Raw genomic sequence first — 24,053 nt, forward strand, 5'->3', positions numbered from 1 at the left:
TGGAGGCCAGCGCTGGGTCCAGTCTTAAGTGCCTTGCCAGGTTGGAGATCCCATGCAGCATAATTGCCAGTCCCCTGCTTTATCCAATGGTCCTGGCTTTACATAGGAAAATAGAGTGGAAGTGTTCCCTCCTGTGCATACAGGCTTGTTCTCCAGCTCAAAGTCACTTGACCGAAGGACAACAGTTTCATTTTATTTTAAGTAGGAAGAGAACAGAACAGAAGGACTGAAAACAGTGACAGCTTTATGAGGAGGTGGAGGAGAACAAATGCTGGGCGTCTTTTTAATCAAAAGGTTGAAAAGTCTTTTAAAATTGCTAAATCCGGTACACAGCATAGTCTGGCCCCTGAAATTTCACCCTGCAATTCCTGACTAAGCTGTGACTCCTCTTAGAGGAGATTCCAGGCCACCCTTGTTTGCATTAATGTTCCTAGGATAACACCACATAAGATCAAATTTGTTCAGTCTGCCAAAGAAGTAGCCTTTTGTGAGCAGCACTGAGCACTGCCTATCCCCTGCCAATGTGCAGATAATATAATGCACTGCTGCCTCCTACAAATGTATTTACCAGTGCACCCAGCTGCATTTTTTATCTCCTATTATTAATTTTGCCTGGACCCAATAACATCAGCATACTTGAACAGTACTGAGAGGATGAGCGAGGAAGGGCTGTTGCATATTGGTTTGACAGGGAGGCTTTACCAGAGACAAGATAAACTAATGTTAAATATAAAAACAAATAATCAAGGTAATTGTAAGAGAGGGAAAGTGAAAGCAACAAGTCAGGCAATTTGATCACAGATGAGAAGCAAGAGGTTGCCCATTTAGCCCAGCATCCTTGCAATAGGAACTTGTACTTAATTTACATGTGAATAGTAGTATGGTCTGATTGCTTATGCTCAGGTCAGCCATAAAATGCTGAAATCAGTTGTAACTAATAGACATTTATCACAGTCAGCTGTTATTAATGGCTTGCCAGATGTTGCTAGCAGAGCTTGCTCTGTATAAGAAGACAGTGATAATAAATATATTAACAGAGTAAAGGTGTAGTGCCTGTCATGTTGTGCACTGGAAGCAGTCCTGTGGCAGTTCAAGGCATCAGCTCCTTGTACAGATCAGAGCTCAAACTGAAGATTAACTTAGAGATGGCATTGCAGCTTCTTTGGTACCTGCACAAGGAACACCCAATGTGGGTTGTTGTGGTTTCGTTGCTCTTCCTGAAGGTCCATAAGTGACATTCTCTCTATTTTAGAGGTGAGACCAAGCCCCTGGAAGGCTTCAATGACCATGCAGCAGCAAGTCTCTTTGTTCCCAACCCCCTGTTTACCAAACCTTAAAGAAGCTTGCCTGGGACCCTCAGTTTAGGGTCCCTATACATACACAAAAATGAGAAATGTGGGGAGACCAGTATCTCCTATTACCCAAGAGTCCACAGAAAGTACTTAATGCCATTTTCTTTTTTATTCCAACATTAGCAGAGGTGTCAAAGGAGTGAACGTCTCACTGCATTACATTTAACACCCTTATCCAGGCTGCCTTCCCAGTGTTGCGTATGTGAGCAGGTAAATCCTGCTCGCTACCTCTGACACTCTCCAAGGAGAGAGAGAGGCAATCTGTGGCTAGAGGAAGCAGTGCTTTTCCCACTTCACTTTAGTGCTGCTGATCCTTCCAGGTTCCTCTGCTGTTTTACAAACTCGCTGCTCTTTTGGGCTTCAGAGGAAAACAGTAGGTCCAGGGCTATCTGTAGCAGCCAAACACATCGGGCAGAAGGCAATGCTTGGTCTGCTAGTGCTCCTGGTTGTCTGCTTTAGGAAGCATCAGATAAAAATGTCTCTGATGCAGCTTCATGTACTGGCCTTCCAGAATGAAATACCAGTCGCACAAGCTGGAGGAGGAGTAACAGCCCCAAAATAAAAGGTTTAGTCACCATTTCAGAGCTCAGTATCTGACAGGAAAAAAATATGTGTTTGTATACAGATAAGAAAGAGGTTTCTGTGTGTCTCCCCCAGTCTTCCTGAACACATATTCATTGGTTTGTATTCCACGTATCTCAGGCCCTCATTATTAGTTTCACACACACAACTCCCACACATTCTTTGTAGATGGAAATAAATATGCATTTGTTTACACAAATAAGGTCTGTATTGAGATATATGGGAAGTGTGAAAGTCAGAGACAAGCACAAAATCTTAATCTAGTCCTTATAAAAATTGCAATAATTATGATAAAACTTCCCAAAGTGACAAGGCCAGAGTAAACTGGCAGATTTTCCACTTTTCTACCTATAGGTTCTGTCTGGGTAACTCTCAGCCACATCGATCCTCCCACAATTGATACTGCAAAGTATCAACTCTTCTAAAGCTTCACTTTTAGCATCAACCTAGATGTGCCCAAAAGTTATATAGAGATGTAGGCTATGAGGCATTTCAGTGGGAAATAGTTTATTGACTGAAAAAATGATGCTTTAAGTATTCTAGCTTAAAGTCTGTATACTTGCGTCAAACTAGGTAAATATATTTCAACTAAGTATTTTTTGATTTTTCCTAAGGAGGAAAACACAGCTTTACATACAGAAACAGTATTATATTTGTGGTTTAGATTAATAAAGCAATGCAGGTGGCATTCCCAAGAGGATCAATAAGACTTAAGACCCTGCTTACCTCTCTCCTGCACCCTTCCTCACTCCCAATACCCACAGTAAGCAACAGACATAAAGGACAGCCCAAGATCAAACCCTGTCTTTGCCTTACTCAAAGGCAAATCCAAGACTACTAACCCTATGTAATAACCAAGTCTGTGTAACATGAGAAGACCATGTTTTATGAATCACAGCTGCCTTTGCTCCTCCCTGTCTATCGCAGAATGACATGAATGGTCAGGGTTGGAAGGGACCTCTGGAGATCATCTAGTCCAACCCCCTGCTAAAGCAGGTTCACCTACAGCAGGTTGCACAGGATCACGTTCAGGTGGGCTTTGAATGTCTCCAGAGAGGGAGACTCCACAGCCTCTCTGGGCAGCCTGTTCCAGTGCTCCATCACCCTCAGAGTAAAGAAGTTTCTCCTTGTATTCATATGGAACCTCCTGTGTTGCAGTTTATGCCCATTGCCCCTTGTCCTGTTGCTGGGCACCACGAAAAAGAGCCTGGCCCCAACCTCTTGACACTTGCCCTTAAGATATTTGTATGCATCAATAATATTCCCTCAGTCTTCTCCAGGCTGACCAGGTCCAGCTCTCTCAGCCTTTCCCCATAAGGGAAATGCCCTCAGTCCCCTCATCATTGTCACAGCCCACCTCTGGACCCTCTCCAGTAGTTCCTCATCTCTCTTGAACTGGGGAGACCAGCACTGGGCCCAGCACTCCAGATGGGGCCTCACCAGGGCAGAGCAGAGGGGCAGGGTCACCTCCCTCAACCTGCTGGCCACGCTTCTCCTAATGCACCCCAGGCTCTCATTGGCCTTCTTGGCCCCAAGTACACACTGCTGGCTCAGGGGCAACTTATGACTATCATTTTTTTTGAGTTATAAATCCAAACTGTTATTTATAGACAGGGAGAATAATTTGTTGAATCCCATTTTTAACTGCCAGATACTCTGAAAAAATCCCATCCAAATCAATCTGAGGACACCAGTCTAAAAGCCAGTTATTTACAAAACCGTACTGTGAAGGCAAATGAGGATGCCCATTCAATGTCTGAAAGGAACTCAGACTCCTTCTGCGTACTAGCCATTAAAAGAAAGAGCTGCTTTGAAATTTTAATTTTTTTCCAAGAAGTTCTTTGCATCCATCTTGTTCAATGCTGGTTAGTTACCACATTTGCAGACAATCTATATTGTTTTATGTCCTTTGAAACTAGCAAGGCTAGGAAAAAATGAAGTCTAAGACTCTGGTTTTGAGCTCATAAATAGTTTTATAACAGTGAAGTAAGGCCCAATCACCTCTGATGTCAACCAATCAGCCTTTACATGAACAACAAAGTTAACCCACCAGAACAGAGATAAAATACTTTTCTTAGCATCCATCCACTTCTCATGAACCTCCCCATTAACCTGAGAGGGCATGTCAATGACTTCAAAAAGAGAAACATGTACATTATACAACTGGGAGAATACAAGAAGAAAAGTGTTCACTGTGCCGTGATAGAGGGAGCATGTAAGCCTGGTGGTCCATTTCCCACCTACTCCCCTGCAATCCTACCTCCTGCATTAACCCTCTCGGAGGGAGTATCCCTGCCCCATCCTTTCACTGTCTATTCAAAGGACTCTTGTCTATGGGCTTGTCAAACCACTTTCGAACTTCCTGATACTACCCAACTCCACAGCCTCCCGAGGGCAGTAAGCTTCTGAAGCCACTACCTGCTGTTAAGGAATACTTTCTTGCAACTGTTTTAAAACCAGTTTCCTACCAGTTGTGCAAGATCCAGGGTGCTGCGGGATTCTCTATTCTCTATCTCCACGTAGTCCTTCTCAACCTTCACACTCTTTAAACTTGAGTCCAGGCTCTTCTTACCATCTCTTTGAGTTGCAGGTGCTGGGACTCCACCCATTTAGCTGCCCATCTCTGTTGCCTTCTCTAGTTCTTCCATGGCCTTGTGAGGCCCAGTGACCATCCACACACATGTACAATGCAATGTTACCTGGTGTTAGGATGTGATTCCTAGCCCTGAGAACAAGTGGAGTTGTAACTATCTGTCACAGCACTATCCAAACTAGCCAGCTGCAACAAGGCTTTTACCACCCCATGTTAACTTCAATAAGTAGTTCCCATGCCTTGCCCCAGCACAGCCACCAATCTCCCACAAGGTTTCAGAAGTTCATGTACTGTCTGTGCTGTTTCTTATCTTCAGGCCAGTCCACCCTGCTTCTTGCCTCTGATGCATCCAGATTCTTCTTTCTTTGGGCTCCTCTTCCAGCCAGCCTCTCCTCATCCAGGTCCCCTTCCTCTCTCTGCTTCTCCCAGGGCCTACTTCTTGTCTCTCCTACATCCAAGGAGCTCTTTCCTCCCTCTGCTTCCTCTGGGTCTCTCTTCATCCAGGGCTCTTCTTCTATATCCCTCAGAGCTATTTAACTACTTAGTAGGAACCAGCCACAGCTGCACCTTACCCACATCAGCCAACCCACTGCCCCTGAACCCAGCCCACAGCTCTATATTATCAATGTTAATTAACCTGCCTTCATTCCTCTATAATTCCTCTACAACTATCATCTTATTTTTTACTGTTTGGAAGCCAAGCAGCCCTTGGGCTTCAGATGTCAGGTGGGAAATAAGGATTCATCTTGACCATCCATGGGATGCTAGGGGAGCTGTGCAGGTACTCTACCCTCATAGCTGGTACATTCAAGTCCGGAGGCATCCAGCACCAGCTGTGAACCCAGATGAGAGTGAAGGAGTTGAGTAAGACTGGGCAAGTCACTGAAAGGAATTGTCACCTGTTTTAATCTGTCCTGTCATAATTTATCCCATCATCATTTGTCCTGGACACGGAGAAGGAAGCTATAGCTCAAGCATAAAGGAGCTGTTTTGCCACGAGATTTGAAAGGAGTAAGACAAAGATACTCTCTGTAACACCACAAATGAATCTCATCCTATGCACAAAGCTAGACAAGTCAGATTACTGCAAACTCTTTCCCATCACCCTCTCAAATACAAATCTGGTCCCCTAGCTCCATTACTGTAGTGCTTCCTACCTCCTTTCTCACCAGCTGCCTGCCTGTGCTTTCTGTTTCTGCCTGCTCAAACATACCCATGCCAGTGCTCAAATATTTCACTCTGCCTGCCTACTGTTCCGCCACATCTCTGACATCCCAGAATCCTCATTTTTTTCATACACACCCATGTCCTCTGGTGCTCCCACATCAACACACATACCAGAAGAGCACAATCAGACCTCTAGGGAAGGCCCTGTAAAGCTTTTGTCATTTCATTAAAAATGAATCCATGTGCATTTCTGCCATTTCACATTCTGTGATCCGGAAGCCGTCTCTTGCAACTGCTGTCCCTATTGAGAAACCCTGGGCATCTACAAATCCACTAGTCACATCCTTTAGAACAGCCAGGTGGGCTCCCATGGTGCTTGAGCTGCTGGGGGACTCAGGCACCAAGGCAAGCAGCTGAAATCCTGCATCATTCCCCGCAAAGCATTACCCTTCTGCCACTGGCCTCAGCCTCACAAATGGGCTTTCAGCTAGTTTTAAATGGAAGAAAAAAAGAAACCTACCAATACACAAGCTGATTTGTTTGCAAATGTTCCACTCATTTCATGCACGGAAAGCCGCTCTGAAGCAGCCAAGCTCTATTTTTACCATCTCAGTTTTCCATTTAGTTTTGCTTTTGGATGAACAAGAAGTGTGTTCTTGTTACCAGCACATTTATCAAAATTTCTCCTCTGTGGGCTCAATACTTTTGTTTACTGCACAGGAGCGGTTTTCTCTTTAAAAGGTCAACTCCTTTATCAACTCTCTTTGAGTCTGACTACATGTATCTGACTCAAAAACACATGTAATTCTCATTTTATTTCAGCTTGTTTATTGTTTCACATACTAGCTTTAACAAGAGAAATCTGTATTTCTGATGTCTATGAGAAAATCCCTGAAAAATAGCTCATACATTTCAGAAGTAGATCTTCTCCCTATACAAATCAGGACATGTGTGAAAAACAGAACTACTCTTTTCTCTCAAGACATCTAAAGGCTATGAAAGCTTTGAATTATTTCATGCCGAGCTTTGCTAGCTCCAATAAAGATAGATGGGCTTTGCTAGCTGAAGGCTAATGTACCATCTAAAACGTCATTATTTAAAAAACATAATACCGGTTCAGCCTGTTCTGGTAAGATCCATAGATACGGTAGAAAGAAAATTTAAATCCACGCTAGTATTTTATTTTTGTATTAGGTTCTACATGCAGCCACCCAGAATCAAATGGCATCAAGACTTTTTAACAGATTTGCAGAACCTTGACGTTGCAATCTAGCCAGCTGGGAGAACATGAGAGCCTGATGCCGTTAAGTATTTCTACTCTTTCAGAAAGGTTCCAGTTACCTCTCAAAGTACCTTATTTTTAGAGAGGAAACTGATCTAGTGATTCATGCTTGGCACAATCCTGGAGAATGATGGGTTATTTTCAGGCAGACTAGAAAAAAACTATAAGACAAAGCAAGAGTAAATCGAAAAGACTTTTACATAGTTTTATAAAAAGTGAGAAAAACAAACAGAAACCTCCTACCTCACTCAAAATAGGCATTACAGAGTCTTTCATATAATCCTTCCAATATATTATTTCATCCTTTTGAACAACTTTGTTTCCTAAAGCTAGGTAAAATTTTACTATGAAAAAGGAGTGAAAATTCAAATTCTGAAATTTGCTAAAAGCTCATACACTTCAGTACTTCACAGGCAAAATGCCACATTTTTGGAAGTCTGAAATTAAATGTCTTTTCTCTCATAAAATATATTGGAAAATTCTGTTGGTTGAATTGTATCCAATTTACAAAATGTTTCAGTGCTTACAATTCTTTTTTTGCTACACATTTCCCTATAAAAAAGGATAATAGCAATTATAGCAATTATAGCAATTTCACAGCAACTCCTTTGATTCTTTTTTTCAGAAAAGTTTATAGGCCTATTTGCTTTATTACATAACTTAAGTGAAATAACACAGTAAATTGTCATTTAGACACCATTGAATTGTTTATTTCAAGACCAAAAAGTTACTATTTGTTGACATGGAAACAATTTTGTGGTTTTGACTTACACGTTCAGTCATGTTGGGTCTGATATTGTACTTGTACTTGTGTAAATATATCTTTTAAAAGATTCATGTGTAGATGGGTATAAAATCCTGTAGAGCTGATGCTCATTGCAGAAAGGGTATATGGGTTTTCATTCAAATCAAACAAAGGTAAGAAAAAATCTGAATTGAAACCTAACATATGTCTATCTTTTTCTCTGATTCTACTAAAAAAAATATTAAAAAACCAAAACCATGAGTTGAGTCCATTTTACTTTCGTACATTCGATTTGCTTTGTAGACAAAGCCACAGACTGACCTAAGCAGACCTGTTGTTGAATGTGGAGGTCCTTCTATAGAATATGAGCATCAGGCAGATCCAGCCTGCAGCTGCACTCTCATTGCCTGAAAATAAAAGCACACAACCCTTCAAGCTCCACGCAACTATTTTTGAAGATAGTTCACAGAGACATTGAATGGAAAAGCTACTTCAAAAATTTTTGACTGTAGCTTTGAGAGCAGCAGTGCTCATGAAAAAGAAACATTTCTTGTAACTCCCTCTTATATAGACTCCTTGGCATCTGACAGTGTGGTTAACTCAGGCTGCTGTCATGATACTGGTAGGAATTTAGTATTTCTGAGACCTCCACAGACTGTTAAATGCTGCTATGCCTAACTTTCAGAATCTAACTGAAGATCTGAAAGAAATCTAAAAGCCTAAATACCAGCCAAAGTTTCAAAAGTGATTGGGGGGAGGCCAGACAGAGTGATGGATGAGGCTCATTTTCTTAGGAAACACGGCTCAAGTACTATTCTGCACTTACAGTTTCCAGGTTATCAAAATAGCACAACCTGAGAAACAAAAAATTGACCCAGCTGAAATTATGGAGTTTTTTTAAAAAATGTCTTTTTCTAAATATCTTTTTAAATGTCACTTCCAGCCTTATCTCTCAGTTATTTTTCCTCTGCAGTCTACAAACTGCACAAAGTAGAAATGAGAAGTCAGTAGCAAGAAACTAGGTCTCTGTATTTCACTGTGACTTCCTTTGGCAGGGAAAGAGGATGAAGCTAGTGATGGCCTAATTATTTAGATTAAAGAAAGCAGCCAGAATCCCGGTATCAGCTGCATTAAGAAATAGGAGGGGGATGGAAAGAACATGGCAGCTGCTCAGCTAAGCTAAGGAATTGTAAGAGGGGTAACTGCCTGGTCCCTGCGGCAATGTTATTTGTGAGGCACTGTTTGGATGCAAGAGTTTTGTATGTTAGGCCAAGTGAACGTCACTCACCTCACCTGACAGAAAACTGCGGACATCCACCAGGTCACCACCACACAACACAGCAGCAATCAGATATGTTGTTTCTCCAGCATCTATGAGAAAAAAATTTAGTAATTTTTCTTCTCAAGTGTGCAAAAAAGCTGAATTAAAATCCTGCCTGATTTTTGTAAGGGAGGAGAACCTTGCTCTTCTGAAATATGTCAGTAGAAGCAAAAGCCACCAAAATCCTCCTTTGACTGCAAAGAAGTTATCAAGAAAGAAATCTCCGTTACCACATTAAAAATACCAAAAAAAAGTTATTTGCTGTTTCAGTTTTCCCAGTCTTTCCAGCCCCTTCTGTAACCTCATGCAACAGTAACAGCAGAAGGAAAACCAAGACGTGTAGGCAATGTCTGTGACCTGGGGGCAGCCTGTTTGGGGTGCAGCTGGTTATAAACTGAAGGGTAAAGAAAAATATAACTTAAGGACAGAAGTTTGTGACACTTTTTCATTCTTCTTTTGAGAACTAGGGGGTAGGAAGAATCTTGTCTCTGTATTTCAAAGGCATTCCGTTCTCTGTAGTCCGTATTTTTTGAAAAAGCAGATATAGCAAGTGACAACTGTTTCGAGCTTAAACACCTCATCTTTACCAATGGCACTCAAATTGCTCTCCCAAAACCTTGCTTCACTAGGAAGCTGATGGTGGGCAAAATCAGCTGCAAAGTAGCAGTCAGTGGTGTGTGTGTACACTGTTTTGCATCGTAGCACGCACATACACTACCCAGAGTGCCAGTTCTAGGTGCTTGCCCGAGTGAATGATCATCTTGACTTAGGGAAAATTTACTTAGTGTAGGTGATGTTTTGCAGAGAAAAAGTAAACACTCTCAAAGCCATCTGGGATCCCCTAACCCTAAGCTGCTTATCAGGTCCAAGATCTGTATCAATACATAGCAGCTTCTGCTCATTTCTGTAGGAAAGTACTAGAAGTTCTTGTGCTTGGTCTGCAGACTTACTTCACTGCAAAAGTCATTGGCTTCAGTCAGCTGGTACAGCATACTGATTGAATCAAGCCCTTCCTTTCTGACAAAAATATTCTCCATTCTTCCTGTGCCTTATATTTATGATAGTTCATTGGTCAAAGCAAAGCAAGAGGTCAGAGTACGTCTGTGCGGCAGTCAAGATGGTTCCAACACCTGCCCAAATAGCTCTGTGAATATTCAGGCACAAAGCCATCTCAAGGTTGTTCAGCAATACAGGCAAAAACTGTATTTGGCTATCTCAAGCACAAAGATTCAAGTAAAGCCACTCTTACTTCAGGAAGTGGAGGAAAAAAAGGACAAGAATAGAGTTGGGATAGAAAACAGCAAGGAGAGAGAAGGGCTGTCTTCTCCTGCCAAATGAAAGTGGTAAAATTGGTGGTATCAGCTCCTCTTGTGCAAGTCTATTTCTCTCCTCTCTAGTGACATGACTGGGAAGATAGACTTCGACAAGGGCAACAGCTGCCTGCTTTGATTTCTAAACTTTTCACATACAGGAATACACATCGGGCCCATCACCAATGTGACTACACCTACAACACTAAATAAAACCAGGCCACGAGTTGTTCTGCAACCTTGAGAGCAAGTGATACAGGATGTCCATACCACATTGCAGAGCACTTGGCCCTGAGTCTTGTGTGGACTTTATGTCTCTTGGTTTCAAGGCATAATTAATATATTAACAGTGATCTTCTTTCCAGTTCAAAACATCTGAAATAACACAAAGCCTGTGTTGCAGACCAAGGTTGTATGTTGCTTGATGCAGAGGTGGCATGAGAGCCTGTGGAGGTGTCTGAGGGAACAAAATCTGCTGGACAGTGTTGGCAGATGACAGTGAAAGAAACCAAACTTGATGCAATCTCATCCATGCTGTCTAATGGGAGCAGTCCCTGGCACATACTGTCTCCCAAACTATTCCCATGTATTGTCTCAGAGCAGTAGTTGGCATGGGCCACAGCCAAGATGTGTAGCTTGCCAACATGAAGTACAGATAACCAGTCTTGGACAGGCCAACCAAGCTCTTATTTACACTTCAGATTCCAGAAACCACCAGGAGCACTCCTCAGGTATCAGTGACATTACAGGTACAGAATTAAATGAGTAAGAATTATCAGCTAATTTTTGTTCCTAGAGTTTTCAGTTGGGAAAATTTTAATGGGAAAAAATCTTAAGAAGAAGGAGCTTCTTCTCCCAGTCTCTTCTCATAAAACTTGAAAACACTCTTTCTCCATGTAAGCAGTAAGGAAAATATGTGGAAAAACCAGGATTCAACCAGCCCTCACACAACTTCCCCTGAAAATCAACAGCTCAGATGCAAAAGAGAAGCTGCAGAGAAGACTAAGCCATACTCTTCTCAGAAGTGCACAGGGAAAAACAAGGAGCAATGGGCACAAGCTGCAGTGAGGGAAATTCCAATAAGATACAAAAAAACCAAAAAATTCCCTAATGTGCGAGGTATAGCGCTGGGACAGGGCCCAGAGATGCTGTGGAAAGTCCCATCCTTGGCCCTGAGCAACACAATCCAACTCTAAAATTGGTCCCATGTTCAGCAGGGGTTTGGTCAACAGACCTTTACAGGTCCCTTCTGACCCAAAATATTCTGTGATGTTAAGCAGGTTTTAAACGTATTTATTTTTTATTTCTAGTAGTCAAAGCATGTAAACAAAGTTTAAAACTGATAACAGTCAGGTCAGTATACTGCCTTCACGCTTTCTCCTTTTCCTGGTACACCCTACACAGATGAAAAGCTGAGTTCTTAGTAAATCTCTGAAGTAATAGTGCAACGGACAAGTAAAAATTTTGGCGTTAGTACATGATAGTAACTGGCAGAAATAGCTGGAGCTGAGTAACTGCAAAAAGAAATCTCTCAGGGGGCACATCAGACAATGACACATAACAGCAGCTCAGGGAGACATACATCCGAGACAGAGGCATCAGAAAGAAAGCATGTGGCCAGTATTTGCAGCTACTAAGACCTGTCAGCACTGTGACTCATTAATGATCCCTATTATCCCTACTACAGCAGTTGTCAGAAGTTTTGCCACATGGAAGTACTAGACATGAGCCAAGGTCTGATGTTGCCAGGTGGCATGACTCAGGGTTGGACACCTGTGCTGTCTGTGCCACTGACCTTGCTCCACTGCTTGCAGCAGCAGTGACAATAGTATGCATTTCCCAAGTGCAAAAAGTGCATCCTTTCTATCTTCCTCACTACTTCAGAAGAAACACTGCTTCTGAGAAGGCTGCTTTCTGCATTGGTTGTGGATAGGACAAGAACACTATAGCAAAGCAGACTGACATCTGATTTTTTCCAAAAGAGGTAACTACCTCTCTGACTTCTTTGTATGTTGCTATAAGCAATTGCATGCAAGATTCTCTGAGTTTAATGCCAGCCTTGCACAGTTATCATGACCAGGAATCCTCATGCTGCCTTTCTTGTAGTCCTCCATTGTCTAGTCATGGTAGGCCATGATTTTCAGAGTAACCACCGCTCCCTCCATCACATTGAGCTTTGGCCCCATTGTTCAACATTCTCTGAAATTGCATGGGGCACCTATTCATCTCCCTTTTGTAGCTCTATGGGCCTGTCATTCTCAGACCTTCCTATTCATTACTTGCTTAAGGTGAAAACATCTTTGCTTTTGCCTTTCTGATGAGAGCAAGGGAACAAAAGTGGGGAGGTTGAGTGTGAAGAAGTAATAAGGACTAGATAAGGGTGATAGACCATCTGCTGTAAAGGATAAGGAGTTGTTAATTCAACATATAGCTTGTGACAGACATAACTTGTACCATCCAGGGGAATATGATGAATAAGAACATGGCACAAGCCAGAGCACATACACAATATCAGCAGTAGCCCACAAATGCACTGAGTCTGCTCAAAAGAGTAACATCTAGACTGGACTGAACTGGGCCCCCAGAAACCCTCTGGATATTGGTCCCAGTCACCACATACGTAAGGGTCAATGGCCAGCATATATGATGACATCAAAAACAATAGGTTAATTTGTGTAGATTCACAGGCTATCAGGAGAACCCTTACCTGCTCTGAACAACCTCTAGCTCAAGCTTTTCTGGAAGGGAAAAGCCTGGTAAAAATCATGTATAACTAGACTAATCAGAAAGGAGCAGAGATATGTAGCAGCAAACTTTCCATATTCCAAGAATCTATTTTCAATGCCGAGCATTTGAACTAGAGATGGGTCTGAATTAACACTGACTCCAAGCACTCAGACTCAGACTTCAGGTAGTAAACAAGTTTCGTAATCCCATTCGGGATCCCCAGCCTAATGAAAGGCAGAAGAAGCTCATAATCAACTGCCTCCACACATCTTTGCAGGTTCAGAATGTGTAGCCTTTTTACACTGCCCATATATGTAACAGAGCCGAGGCTGTTTGGCCTCCCTGTGCTTCAAATGAAGCTACATTTAGCAAAGCAGATGTAAAAGCAGCATTCTGAGGCCTTTAGTGGTAAATTCTGTAACAAAATTGGTTAGAATCCAAGACAAAAACTGCAAGGTCAAATGACTAGCAAAAAAGAGTCGTGTTTTTTTAAATTCACGTATCAGCTTCATTTTCCACCCTCCATAATAAAAAGCCCAAGAATGAGAAATAAATGGAAATGTTTGTACTGCATAGAGGCAAAGCATTACTCAGGCTGGTTTTTTGCAGCTGTAAAGGCTTAAAGGAAATGAAAATAGTAGAACATCATTTTTATCAAGTTGGATTAGAAGGCAATGATGAGGCAGGTAGTGTGAAAAAACAAGGTATCATCCTTAACAGCCTCTTTTCTAATCATGCATATACTTCAGTTTACATTTCTTTTCTAGTGAAAACTGCTGCTGAAATAAATTTAAGTCATACACATGCTCTCTCTGAAATTGTATTTATGATTCTATGGGTGCAAATAAGTAATTTTGTTCTTGAAGAAATTTGCCAAGTCAGTGTTTATTGAACATTTCTACATTTCAAAATGAGGACTAGACAATGTTCCCAGCTGAGTGAATAGACAATCTTGCATTGATTTCAACAATGCAGGATCAGATCCTAATTCCTTTCTTTTTCAGAAGAAAATCTGCATTTTGTGATAATGACTGCTTACAACTGTTAGCTGATCATAAAAGGCTCCATTTTTTTTCTGTAAACAAGACCCTTTCTCCTCATATCTAGTGGAAATACACAGCGTCTCGCAGTACAGATTACCTGGTCTCACTGAGATCAATACAGGCTGAGTTCATCAAACATGCAAATCCTCCTCTATTCTGAGAATATCTGGTCCTGTGCCCTCAGTGCTCATCAGACATAAGATTTTACAAAGCTCAGAAACAGTAACTAAAACCAGCCCAAGATCAGGCAAAGCATTTCAAAAGCTTCCAGTCTGCTTCCTCTACCTGACTTCTTCCATCACAAGCAAGAGAAGAAACAAAGACACAGACTTAAAGCAGAGTGTTGAACACTGTGGAAAATGTCTTCTGCTGTGCAGTGCTACACCTTCTTCCCCTGATGTCAAAGCCTAACAACCTTGCAGAGGCAGCAGGGACCAGAAATAGCCACCTGGTACTGCCAAATATTCCACAGATGAGTTCAGTGTCAGGGAGACTTGTGATCACAGCAAATGAGAGGTGAATACCGAAGACTGTGCAAAAAAGGCAAGCTTGGACCTTACAAATGCAAACAACTGCATAACTTCAAAGTTGTCCTCATCCTGTCAGGAAAGTAGGGATGCAGACAGAAATCACAGTCAAAATTATGTCTGCTTAATATTTGTATATGTGCAATAAAGCCCATGAGAACAACTTGTAGATTATAAATGATTTTTTTTTAAATTCACAAATCTTCAATGAATTTGCATACAAATCATTCACAACTATGTTAAAAGAGATCAGATTAGTCCGCTAAATTACAGTTAAACCTTCACTGAACTCTATATCAGCTTGTGTTACTAAAAGGTCAGTTATAATTTGTAATATTCTCTGTTGAAACTCCTAATTATTTTGCAGGTCATCCTACAACACTAATATTTTATACAGTCAAAATAGGCTACAAGTATTTAAACTAGACAAGTACACCTTTTACATACCTCCTTTTTCTTTGTATTTGTATAGTACCATAATAAGATCTCTGAAGCAGTACCAATGTAAAAAAAAAATCACATTGCTAATTATAAAATGATTCCTTAGGGACTATAGTAATATGTTACATTTACAGCGACAAATGTGGTGAGAACATCTCCTGTACAGCTTATAGTTTGTTGTTGACTCTGCATTCATGTTATTCCATAGACTCCAAATAAAAAGGTGTGCTTGGAAACACTGGATTGTACCTTTCCAATGCTGTTCTGGAATAGACAAGACCAGGGCAACAACACTGGTTGCATCTTTACTAGAAAATAAAACGCTCCCAAGCACTGGCACCCAACTCCTTGTATCATAAAATTCCTGGAAAAGCCCCTGGCATGGTGTTTTGACCAGTGCAGAACTGAGTACACACAATTCCTGGCCACATTTCAGGTGTTAGCATGGGACACAGACTATTCCTAATAAGCAGATTGTATGAGACTACCCTGCTTTGAAAACAGCAGGAGTTCAATAACAAAAGTGTGGGCTGTACCACTCCGTTTAGCCACCAAGCTAAAGAACAGGCCTGGGCAGATTTAGTTTACTAATACAGCCATAGCCAGTACATACTGCTATGATGAAACACATGAGAACTATTCTGGGACTTGTTTAGGAGAAATCCTTGTCATTTGCTGACAGAACAAGCCACTGAAATCTCATCCCTCTTGTATGCATCTGCCTAAAAGACTCACTGAAACAAATACTTAGAACAGAATAATCTAAATTGGCCTAAACTGGCACAGTATTGTTACCTGGCCATTGTGTTCAAACAAACATAATGTTTACTGGGAGAGGGGAAAGCATTCAGTTTTGTTAGGTTTGGTTGTTTGTTGTTGTTTGTTGGGTGGTTTTTTTTGGGGGGTGCCGTGCAGATTAATAATATGTGTATATTTTTGTCACGAAGAAAAGCGGAGAGATTAAAAATAGCTCTCAAGTGAGATAGCTGCTATTCACTCCCCTGTTCCTGGAACCATGACAGCCATTATATAACCAAAAGGAAAATTAAACGAAATAAACAGCATAGGCTAATTGGGTTGATATAGAGTAAAAATATAATTAGCCAAAGTGTTTTGTGGAAAAGGGGCTGACAATATGTGGCTTTTCCTCAGCCTTAGTGCTGAACAGGGATCCTACCATGTGTTTAAAACTTATTCATCAAGCATTTCCATGGAAACACTCAGATGCACAATCCTTGGATCACTTATTTCATGAACTGCTTCTCCCAGGGTTCACTCTGGTGTGAGAACTCAGACCAGGAAAGGGTGACAGGCTGTGATTCTGATCTAGAAACCTCCCCATACAGGTGTTCATTGGGTTTCACAGTAGAAGAATTTGGGTGAGGGAAAGAGTAAAAGGACATTTTGCAATAAGAAAAAGGCTGAAAACTTGACCTTAATTTTCCCTCTCAGAGACTGCCTGAGAGTTGAGAAATGACAGCACTGGGAAGAACCTGAAGAGTTTACAAAATGGCCGGATGCCCCCAGGGAGATTAAAATGTCTACAAGAGTATTAGTGAGATGCTGCACTGAGAGAGACTTCAGTTAAATGCAGTCAATGGGTTTCGTTGTCCAAAGCTTCCTTTCTTACATATCCAGATGGGAGTCAGCTCTGGTGTAACCTCTCAAAGTGAAGAAAAATCTTCCCACGTTGGAAGGGGCAGGTCTCTGAAGTCCACTTACAGTGACAGTGACAGCCCACCATCGCATGCTGGTGAACACAGTGGCTTCTTGCTCCTGCTACAGAACTTATGGCCACTTGAGAAAATGTGGCCCTTCAACCTCTCTTTGTGGGTCAGCTCATGTACTAGGAAAGGCAGGAAAAGCTGGTTATGATGCACAAGGGCTTAATCAACAGAAAGCATTTTGAAAGCATCAGTAAAATTTGTTGTATGAATAAAAGGTGCTTCATGGCTAGCAAGTACTTCCGTAGGAAATAAACGCTGTATGCAAAGCAGGCTAGAGGGGTACAGCATATGACTGGTAGGCATCCCTCGATGGGGTTGTCCCTTCAGACTTCTCCTAATGCCAGTAATAAAAATCAGCGCCTGTGTCCCCTCCCAGTCCTGCTATGGTTTTTTACTCACTCTGCCATTTCTGGTAAGAGATGCTCAGGCAGGGATGTCTAGGACATGGTTGCCTTTAATAGCAAGGTCAGAAGTAAGGTATATTCTCAAAGGCAACAGGGGACACCTGCACCCTGTCTCTGTGTTCATGCCAGGCCCTAACTGGGAGGGGAAAGCAAAATATTCAGAATGCCTTAAAGATACACATTAAACCAGCATTACTACTCTAACATACAGACCACTAAAGCCTCAAAAGCCAGAGCCTTCACAGGCTATTCAAAAGTATTTGAGGGGTCTATTACTGCAGTGATGTGATAGCTCCTGTGGACTGAAATTTCCTTAGGCACAATGGAGAGTTAAGCATGAAGTGTGAAGCCTTAACTTCAAATTTTCTGGCTTTGGCTTAAGTCTGCCTCACGAGGTTCCTGCAATGCCTTTTTATTGTGTTTATTTTGTCATACATTATATAGCATTAGCAGTAATGCAAACAGGCACACTGTCACTAACCAGGGTAAGTTCCTTCAGAACTGACTGCCTTGTGACATGACTTCCAGTGTTGCTGTTACCATCAGCCTGAATAATGCTCTTTAGACACAGCAGCAAACTGAAAAGGTGACACAGGATGGAGCTCACAGTCTTAAACACAGAGTTGCTATCAGGTCTCCATCCTACTGTTGAGCTTTTCTTTTAACACAGAAAAGGCTGTGGGGCTGAACAGAGGCTTAGCTGGCAGTACAGAAGACCAGAAGGACAGACCACCAGCCTACAAACCTTTTTTTTTTTTTCCCCTTAGGTATTTCAGTGACCCCTAAAACTTAATAAGGGTCTGTGATCTTTCTCCACAGGGACAAGTCTGCGCATCTTGAAAAAGCTACAGATGCTGTGAGACTCCACAGACGATCTGCTATGTAGCACATGTTTCTAAGAGTGAGAGACTAAAGTGCTCTTCGAGCCATACTGATCCACCAAGAGCAGCCCCTTGTGCAACCCTCTCTCTGGACAAAAGCCCAGGCATCCCTGGTAGCTCCTGCACACAAAAGGGTTTGGCTGTACCATCCAGGGCAGTGCCAGGTGGAGACACCCAAGCCCATGGGATGCCAGAGACAGGACAGCTGCATCAAGCAGGAGATTTGATGGGTTTATGCCCCCATTTCCCAGCCAGGCAAGAGGTACTCAGAGGCAACCAGAGCTCAGGGAAATGAAGTGCTGTCCAACCCAAGCTGCTTGCTCCCAGCTCTCTGCTTGAGCACGACTGGGCAGTCCACACCTGGGTCTGCACAGTGGTTGCCACAGCATGTTAGTGTAAACATGTCCCCCTGTACTTGGCACTGGTGAGGCTGCACCTCTAATACTGTGTTTGGTTTGGGGCCCCCCACTTCAAGAGGGATGTTGAGGATCTGGAGTGTGGAATCTCCTGACAGCGGGTTGTAGCGAGGTGTGTGTTGGTCTCTTTCCCCAAGTAACAAGCAACAGGACAAGAGGAAATAGCTTCAAGTTCCACCAGGGGAGATTTAGATTGGATATTAGGAAAAAATTCTTCACTAAAAGGGTGGTCAAGCATTGGAACAGGCTGCCCAGGGAGATGGCGGAGTCACCATCCCGGGAGGTGTTTCAGAAACATATAGATGCAGTGTTTAGAGACCTGGTTTAGTGATGGACTTGGCAGTCCTGGGATGATGATTGGACTCAACGATCTTAAAGATCTTTTCCAACCTAAATGATTCTATGGTTCTACTGTTCTATGAAACCATGGCCATTGCAGGGCACAATGACAACATGCAGGTCAGCGCCCTGACTGTTAAAGAAGAGCATCTCCATAAACCAACGGTACAACATTACATCAGTGCTACTATATTCAGAGCCAAATGCCTAGGCAGAGCCAGCAGAAGCCTTTTCCCTTCACAGTCTGGCAGCAGAATGATAACGGTTTGCCAGAAGGGAGAAAATTAGGAGTTAAAGAGCTGAAATTCCTGCAGAAACAAGCCCCAGAGTGCAGTAGGGTTTCCAGTAAAAGACAACACTTACCCCAGACCTCACTGTGTCTGCAGCTTCATGCAATACACATTTGATTAAACCACCCTCCTCCTCAGTAAACTCTTTTTTCTTGCTTATAAACATAATGAAGCTATTTATGTCAAAAGGCTGAGAAACTAAAATATTTTCTTATAAAAAAAAGAGGCAGTTACTCTCATTTCTGGGTTTTAAATTCTTGTAAGACACTAATGGAGTAATGCTGTTTAGGCCCATACTGTTACAGAAAAGGGTACACTTGAATTAAAGGCCACAGGCATATTGAATTAAAATGAAATCATGTGCTGAAGTACTGTATATTTTACATTACTGGGAGAAGGACACAATTCCCTGTCTCATTACGAGTGAGACATTGATTTTCTACGGAAATGTGCCTGAATTGCTCTTGGTATACATTACACTGTAGCCCACCTTTCCTTCAACAAGGGTAGGACTGGTTCTTTCTACAAACTGATGTTTTTTTTAAACTCCTTATGCTTACTTAATACTTTCTCCATAGCAATTCAATTGATGGGAAAAAATGTTCAACAATCGCTCATTTTCTCTGCTCACCTTGTTGACTAAAACCCCCAAGTGAACCCATTTCTTCATTTATATCCGCTATCTCCCAGAAGATCTTTATTGGTGCATAAGAAATCTCATTTATTAAACTGTAAAGGAGGGTAGGGGGAAGAAAGATATGCAGAATTTAAATATGGGTACAGATAGGATGACCTGATAGATAGGAAACAAGAGTTTTCCTTCATATTATTTCTCTTTAACAATAAAGTGAGCATGCTTGGCATCATTTGACATTTGTGTTGTTCATATAAGAGGTGATCAAAGAACTAGAATGATAATTTTATTGATTAATATCAATTTCATGCCAATAATACAGGAAGAAGGTGTGTGTTGACTTAGAGAAATAATAAGAAAAATAATGCCTGCCTTTTTCTTGTTTTTTTTTTTCATGGCAGCTAACGTACTGGAAGAAGACTCAATGGAGCAGGACATAGAGAGCCCTGTCACTATTCATCAGCCAAAGTTGCCCAAACAAGCTAGAGAGGATCTGCCAAAAAATATAAACAAAGAATGTGCCAAGAGAAAAATCCAGAGGTATGTTAGGAAAGATGGGAAATGCAACGTCCACCATGGGAATGTCAGAGAGACTTACCGTTACTTGACTGACATCTTCACTACCTTAGTCGATCTCAAGTGGAGGTTCAACCTGTTGATTTTTGTCATGGTTTACACTGTGACCTGGCTCTTCTTTGGAATGATATGGTGGCTAATTGCCTACATGCGAGGAGATATGGATCACATAGGGGACAGCACGTGGACCCCATGCGTCAGCAACCTCAATGGGTTTGTCTCAGCCTTTTTATTCTCAATTGAGACAGAAACCACCATTGGGTATGGTTACCGGGTCATCACGGACAAGTGTCCTGAGGGAATTATTCTGCTTTTAGTGCAGTCTGTTTTAGGTTCTATCGTCAACGCTTTCATGGTTGGCTGCATGTTTGTGAAAATATCCCAACCCAAGAAGAGGGCAGAAACCTTGGTTTTCTCTACAAACGCAGTTATTTCCATGCGGGATGGAAAGCTGTGTCTGATGTTCCGAGTAGGAGACCTTAGGAATTCACACATTGTAGAGGCATCAATACGAGCCAAGTTGATCAAATCCAAACAGACAAAGGAGGGGGAATTTATACCACTCAACCAGACAGATATCAACGTAGGTTATTACACAGGGGATGATCGTCTCTTTTTGGTTTCACCACTGATCATCAGCCATGAAATTAACCAGCAGAGTCCTTTCTGGGAGATTTCCAAAGCCCAGTTGCCCAAAGAGGAGCTAGAAATTGTTGTAATCCTAGAAGGAATGGTGGAGGCAACAGGTAACATTTCTTATACTTTGTATAAGGTAAATGCTTTAATTTTAGAAAGGAAAATCAGTGGTTTTGCTTCACTTTAAAGGAATCACTTCAATAGTCATTACATTTGAAAAAAGCATCAGTTGTCTGGTTAGCTTCAAAATTAAAAGCATGCCCAGTTTAATTGTCTGTTCCATCTTGCCTAATGGATTTAGTGTTGTTTGTGCTCTGTTTGGAAAATGGGATAGTATTTCTCATTTTCTAAATTTTTCACAGCATGTCACCCAGTTATTTGTCATTCTATTGCAGGAGCAACTCAACCACTAGGATCTTGTGGGATAAAATGATTTAGAAAGCAAAATTCAATACAAAACTCTGTGTATGATTAACATGGAAGCACCATAGTTCCTGCTGCTTCCTATCACCCATGGGTAACTGCATAATAACTGCCTGCCATGTGAAATTCCTAGCCTGTCTGGATCCAGTAGGAAGTGATAATATGTTCAGGTTTCTCTTTTTGCTTGCTTGTTTGCTTGGTTTTGTTTTAACTTGTAACATGGGGCTTGTTCCACTTTAGTTCACAAAAAATCTGTCTGATTTTGTATTTCACTGAGGCCCCCTACACACTGCAGAAGTGTACAGAACACTTAAAGCTGGTATATATAAACAAGGCATGTTATGTCACCAGACTCTTGTTGCGAGGCTATTTGGTCATTACCTACAATTATATATCAGAACATCAGATATCACCTGACGTGGAGAAAATAGTGCTTGGAATTCACAGCAAATGAACTAGTAATGTTCTTCTTTGCGTTAAAGTCAGAATAGGAGGAGGAAACTTTCTCTAAAACTGCTATATTTCCTGCAATCAGAGTGCTGGTACGCTTGTTTTAGGAGGTGGAGGTATTTTTTCCCTCTTAATGAAAGCATCTGACTCTCTGAAGTCAGTAAACAGAATCAATACAAGGAAATGGTGATTAGAAAATGAAGAAAAGATGTGCTTAGGGAGAGGGAAACACTGAGTATAGAAATAGAACCAGATTTGCCTTTTTTCCCCACTACTGTAGCAAAAGCTAGGAAAGTTTGAGGATGCAGATTAAACATCTCTGACAGAGGTACAACCTTTCTAACCGTGACTCATGTTTTGCAACTGGAGCCAGGAAATAAAGAGCAGTCTCTTACTAGAACATGTGTGTGCCTTTCACACATCTATTATGTGGTGTCAGAAGAAAACTGCATTTGTCACCATATAATAAACGTGTGAGACAAAAATGGAGGAAAAAAAAAAGTTGAAAGGAACTTGGCAGAGAATTTGAAGTGGTAAATGCAAGGCTTCCAGATTTTCCAGGAAGTAGGTGGTACTAAAGAGAAATCAAAGTTAAATGTTTACAGCTTCTGATAGGTGCAGTAGGAACAGAGGTTTCAAACATCTGCATCACCTTCGGCTGATACGATGAGGAAAATGCTGTTTGTTAGCTAAAACCATTTTGAAATCTCTGAAATGCAGTGAAATGAACTTGACATCCCAAAGAGCAGTGGATATTTTCAGGTTTACTGAACACCAAGTTTTCCGTGAAGATGATTGGCAAGTAGTAGAAGTATAAAAACTAGTCTCTCCGAAAATGCCTGTAATATCAAAAGAGAGTATACTTCTGCAGTGCATCAAATGTAGCCTTGTCGCAAGCCTCATCACTCTTCCTTGGTTAATTCTCCCTCTCTTACCTCATCTTTACCCCTGCACACTAGCACGGGTGTCTGGGCTCTCTTTTGCTGCTCGGATACTGACCGCATCTTCCACTCAGCCATTATCAGCCTTCAGTGGACGAGCCTACCTCTCAAACTGCTCGGGCTAGCAAAGTTTAAGTTAAAATGCTAGAAGACTCCATATTAACAAAGAAACTGGATGCAGTGATTTGAAAACCCACTGAAGCCATCCAAGATTCGGGTGTTACCCTGGCACTGGATAGGTAGCCGCATTTACCATTTTAAGCTGCTCCATTTTGTTCTGTTTGGGTTGGCTCTCTAGCTGCATGAGATATGAGGGGAGGGCATCGAATAATGCCACTTAACTATGGCATCAGGAAGATTAATGTCATAATTATCAGCACAATTTCCAGAACATGTTTGTGCAGAAGTAGCCAGTGATTCTGTCCTTTGCCCACACACATAGGGTTATTTTTGTCAAAGGTGTAACCAGGCCAACTTTCTACCAAAATTAGACATTTTCCCTCTTTTATTCTACAAATATTTTCCAGTTACATCCTGGCAAACACTGAAAGCAAATTTAGGCCATTGTTTATTCACATGTCCTTCTTGCACGCGATGTGGAGTGAGAGCAGCAAAAGTTGCTAACAGCAGCAGCCTCCAACCCTGGAGAGCAAGCAATACGCTACCCATCATACCTGCCAACACTGGTCAAAGTCATGGGATACAAAAACATTAAAGCTGAACCTAAGAAACTGTGACCTCAGTTACAGCAAGTGTCATTCAGTATCATTGCTCATGGGTCAAAACCAGGCTGAGATCGTTAGTTTATGTTATTCATCAGAAAAGCCACTCCCAAGGCTGACAAGTTAAAACAATCCTTTCTCTGTTTTCAGAGCTTCCCCACTCACTCTGACAACACTTACGCCTTTAATGAGAAGTAACACAGTGTGAAAATGTGAAGTATAAACATTTGCTATTATTTTTATTAAAGGTTGATACTATACTGTTTAAAGTTTTACTGAGCAGGTGATATCATTTTATACATATATAATACTTTCAACCTCAAGGGCTCCAAAAGCACATCTACCTGTAGTATGAAACATAATTGTTTATGTAGTGTCATGTGAACTCTACATTGCATGCTAGGACAGGAAATGAAAACTAATGCATTTTATTAAATGAATTTGAAATAATTAACCAAACCGAAATTCAGCAGAAAGATCAAACCAAGGACCCCCTAATTCCCCCTGGAAGCATCACCATAACT

General features: G+C 41.5%; 1 protein-coding gene across 2 annotated transcripts in view; it reads left to right on the top strand.

Moving 5' to 3' along the window:
* The window catches only part of KCNJ6 (potassium inwardly rectifying channel subfamily J member 6), a 162,017-nt gene that overhangs the window by 99,059 nt on the left and 38,905 nt on the right, over positions 1-24,053 (top strand). For both annotated transcript variants that reach the window (XM_055803180.1, XM_055803181.1), the window contains one exon: positions 20,183-21,103. In XM_055803180.1, the coding sequence (XP_055659155.1) occupies positions 20,183-21,103 (921 nt within the window). The remainder of the gene's footprint in view (positions 1-20,182; positions 21,104-24,053) is intronic.

This window comes from Falco peregrinus, chromosome 4, assembly GCF_023634155.1.
Source record: "Falco peregrinus isolate bFalPer1 chromosome 4, bFalPer1.pri, whole genome shotgun sequence".
NCBI classification, from domain to species: Eukaryota; Metazoa; Chordata; class Aves; order Falconiformes; family Falconidae; genus Falco; species Falco peregrinus.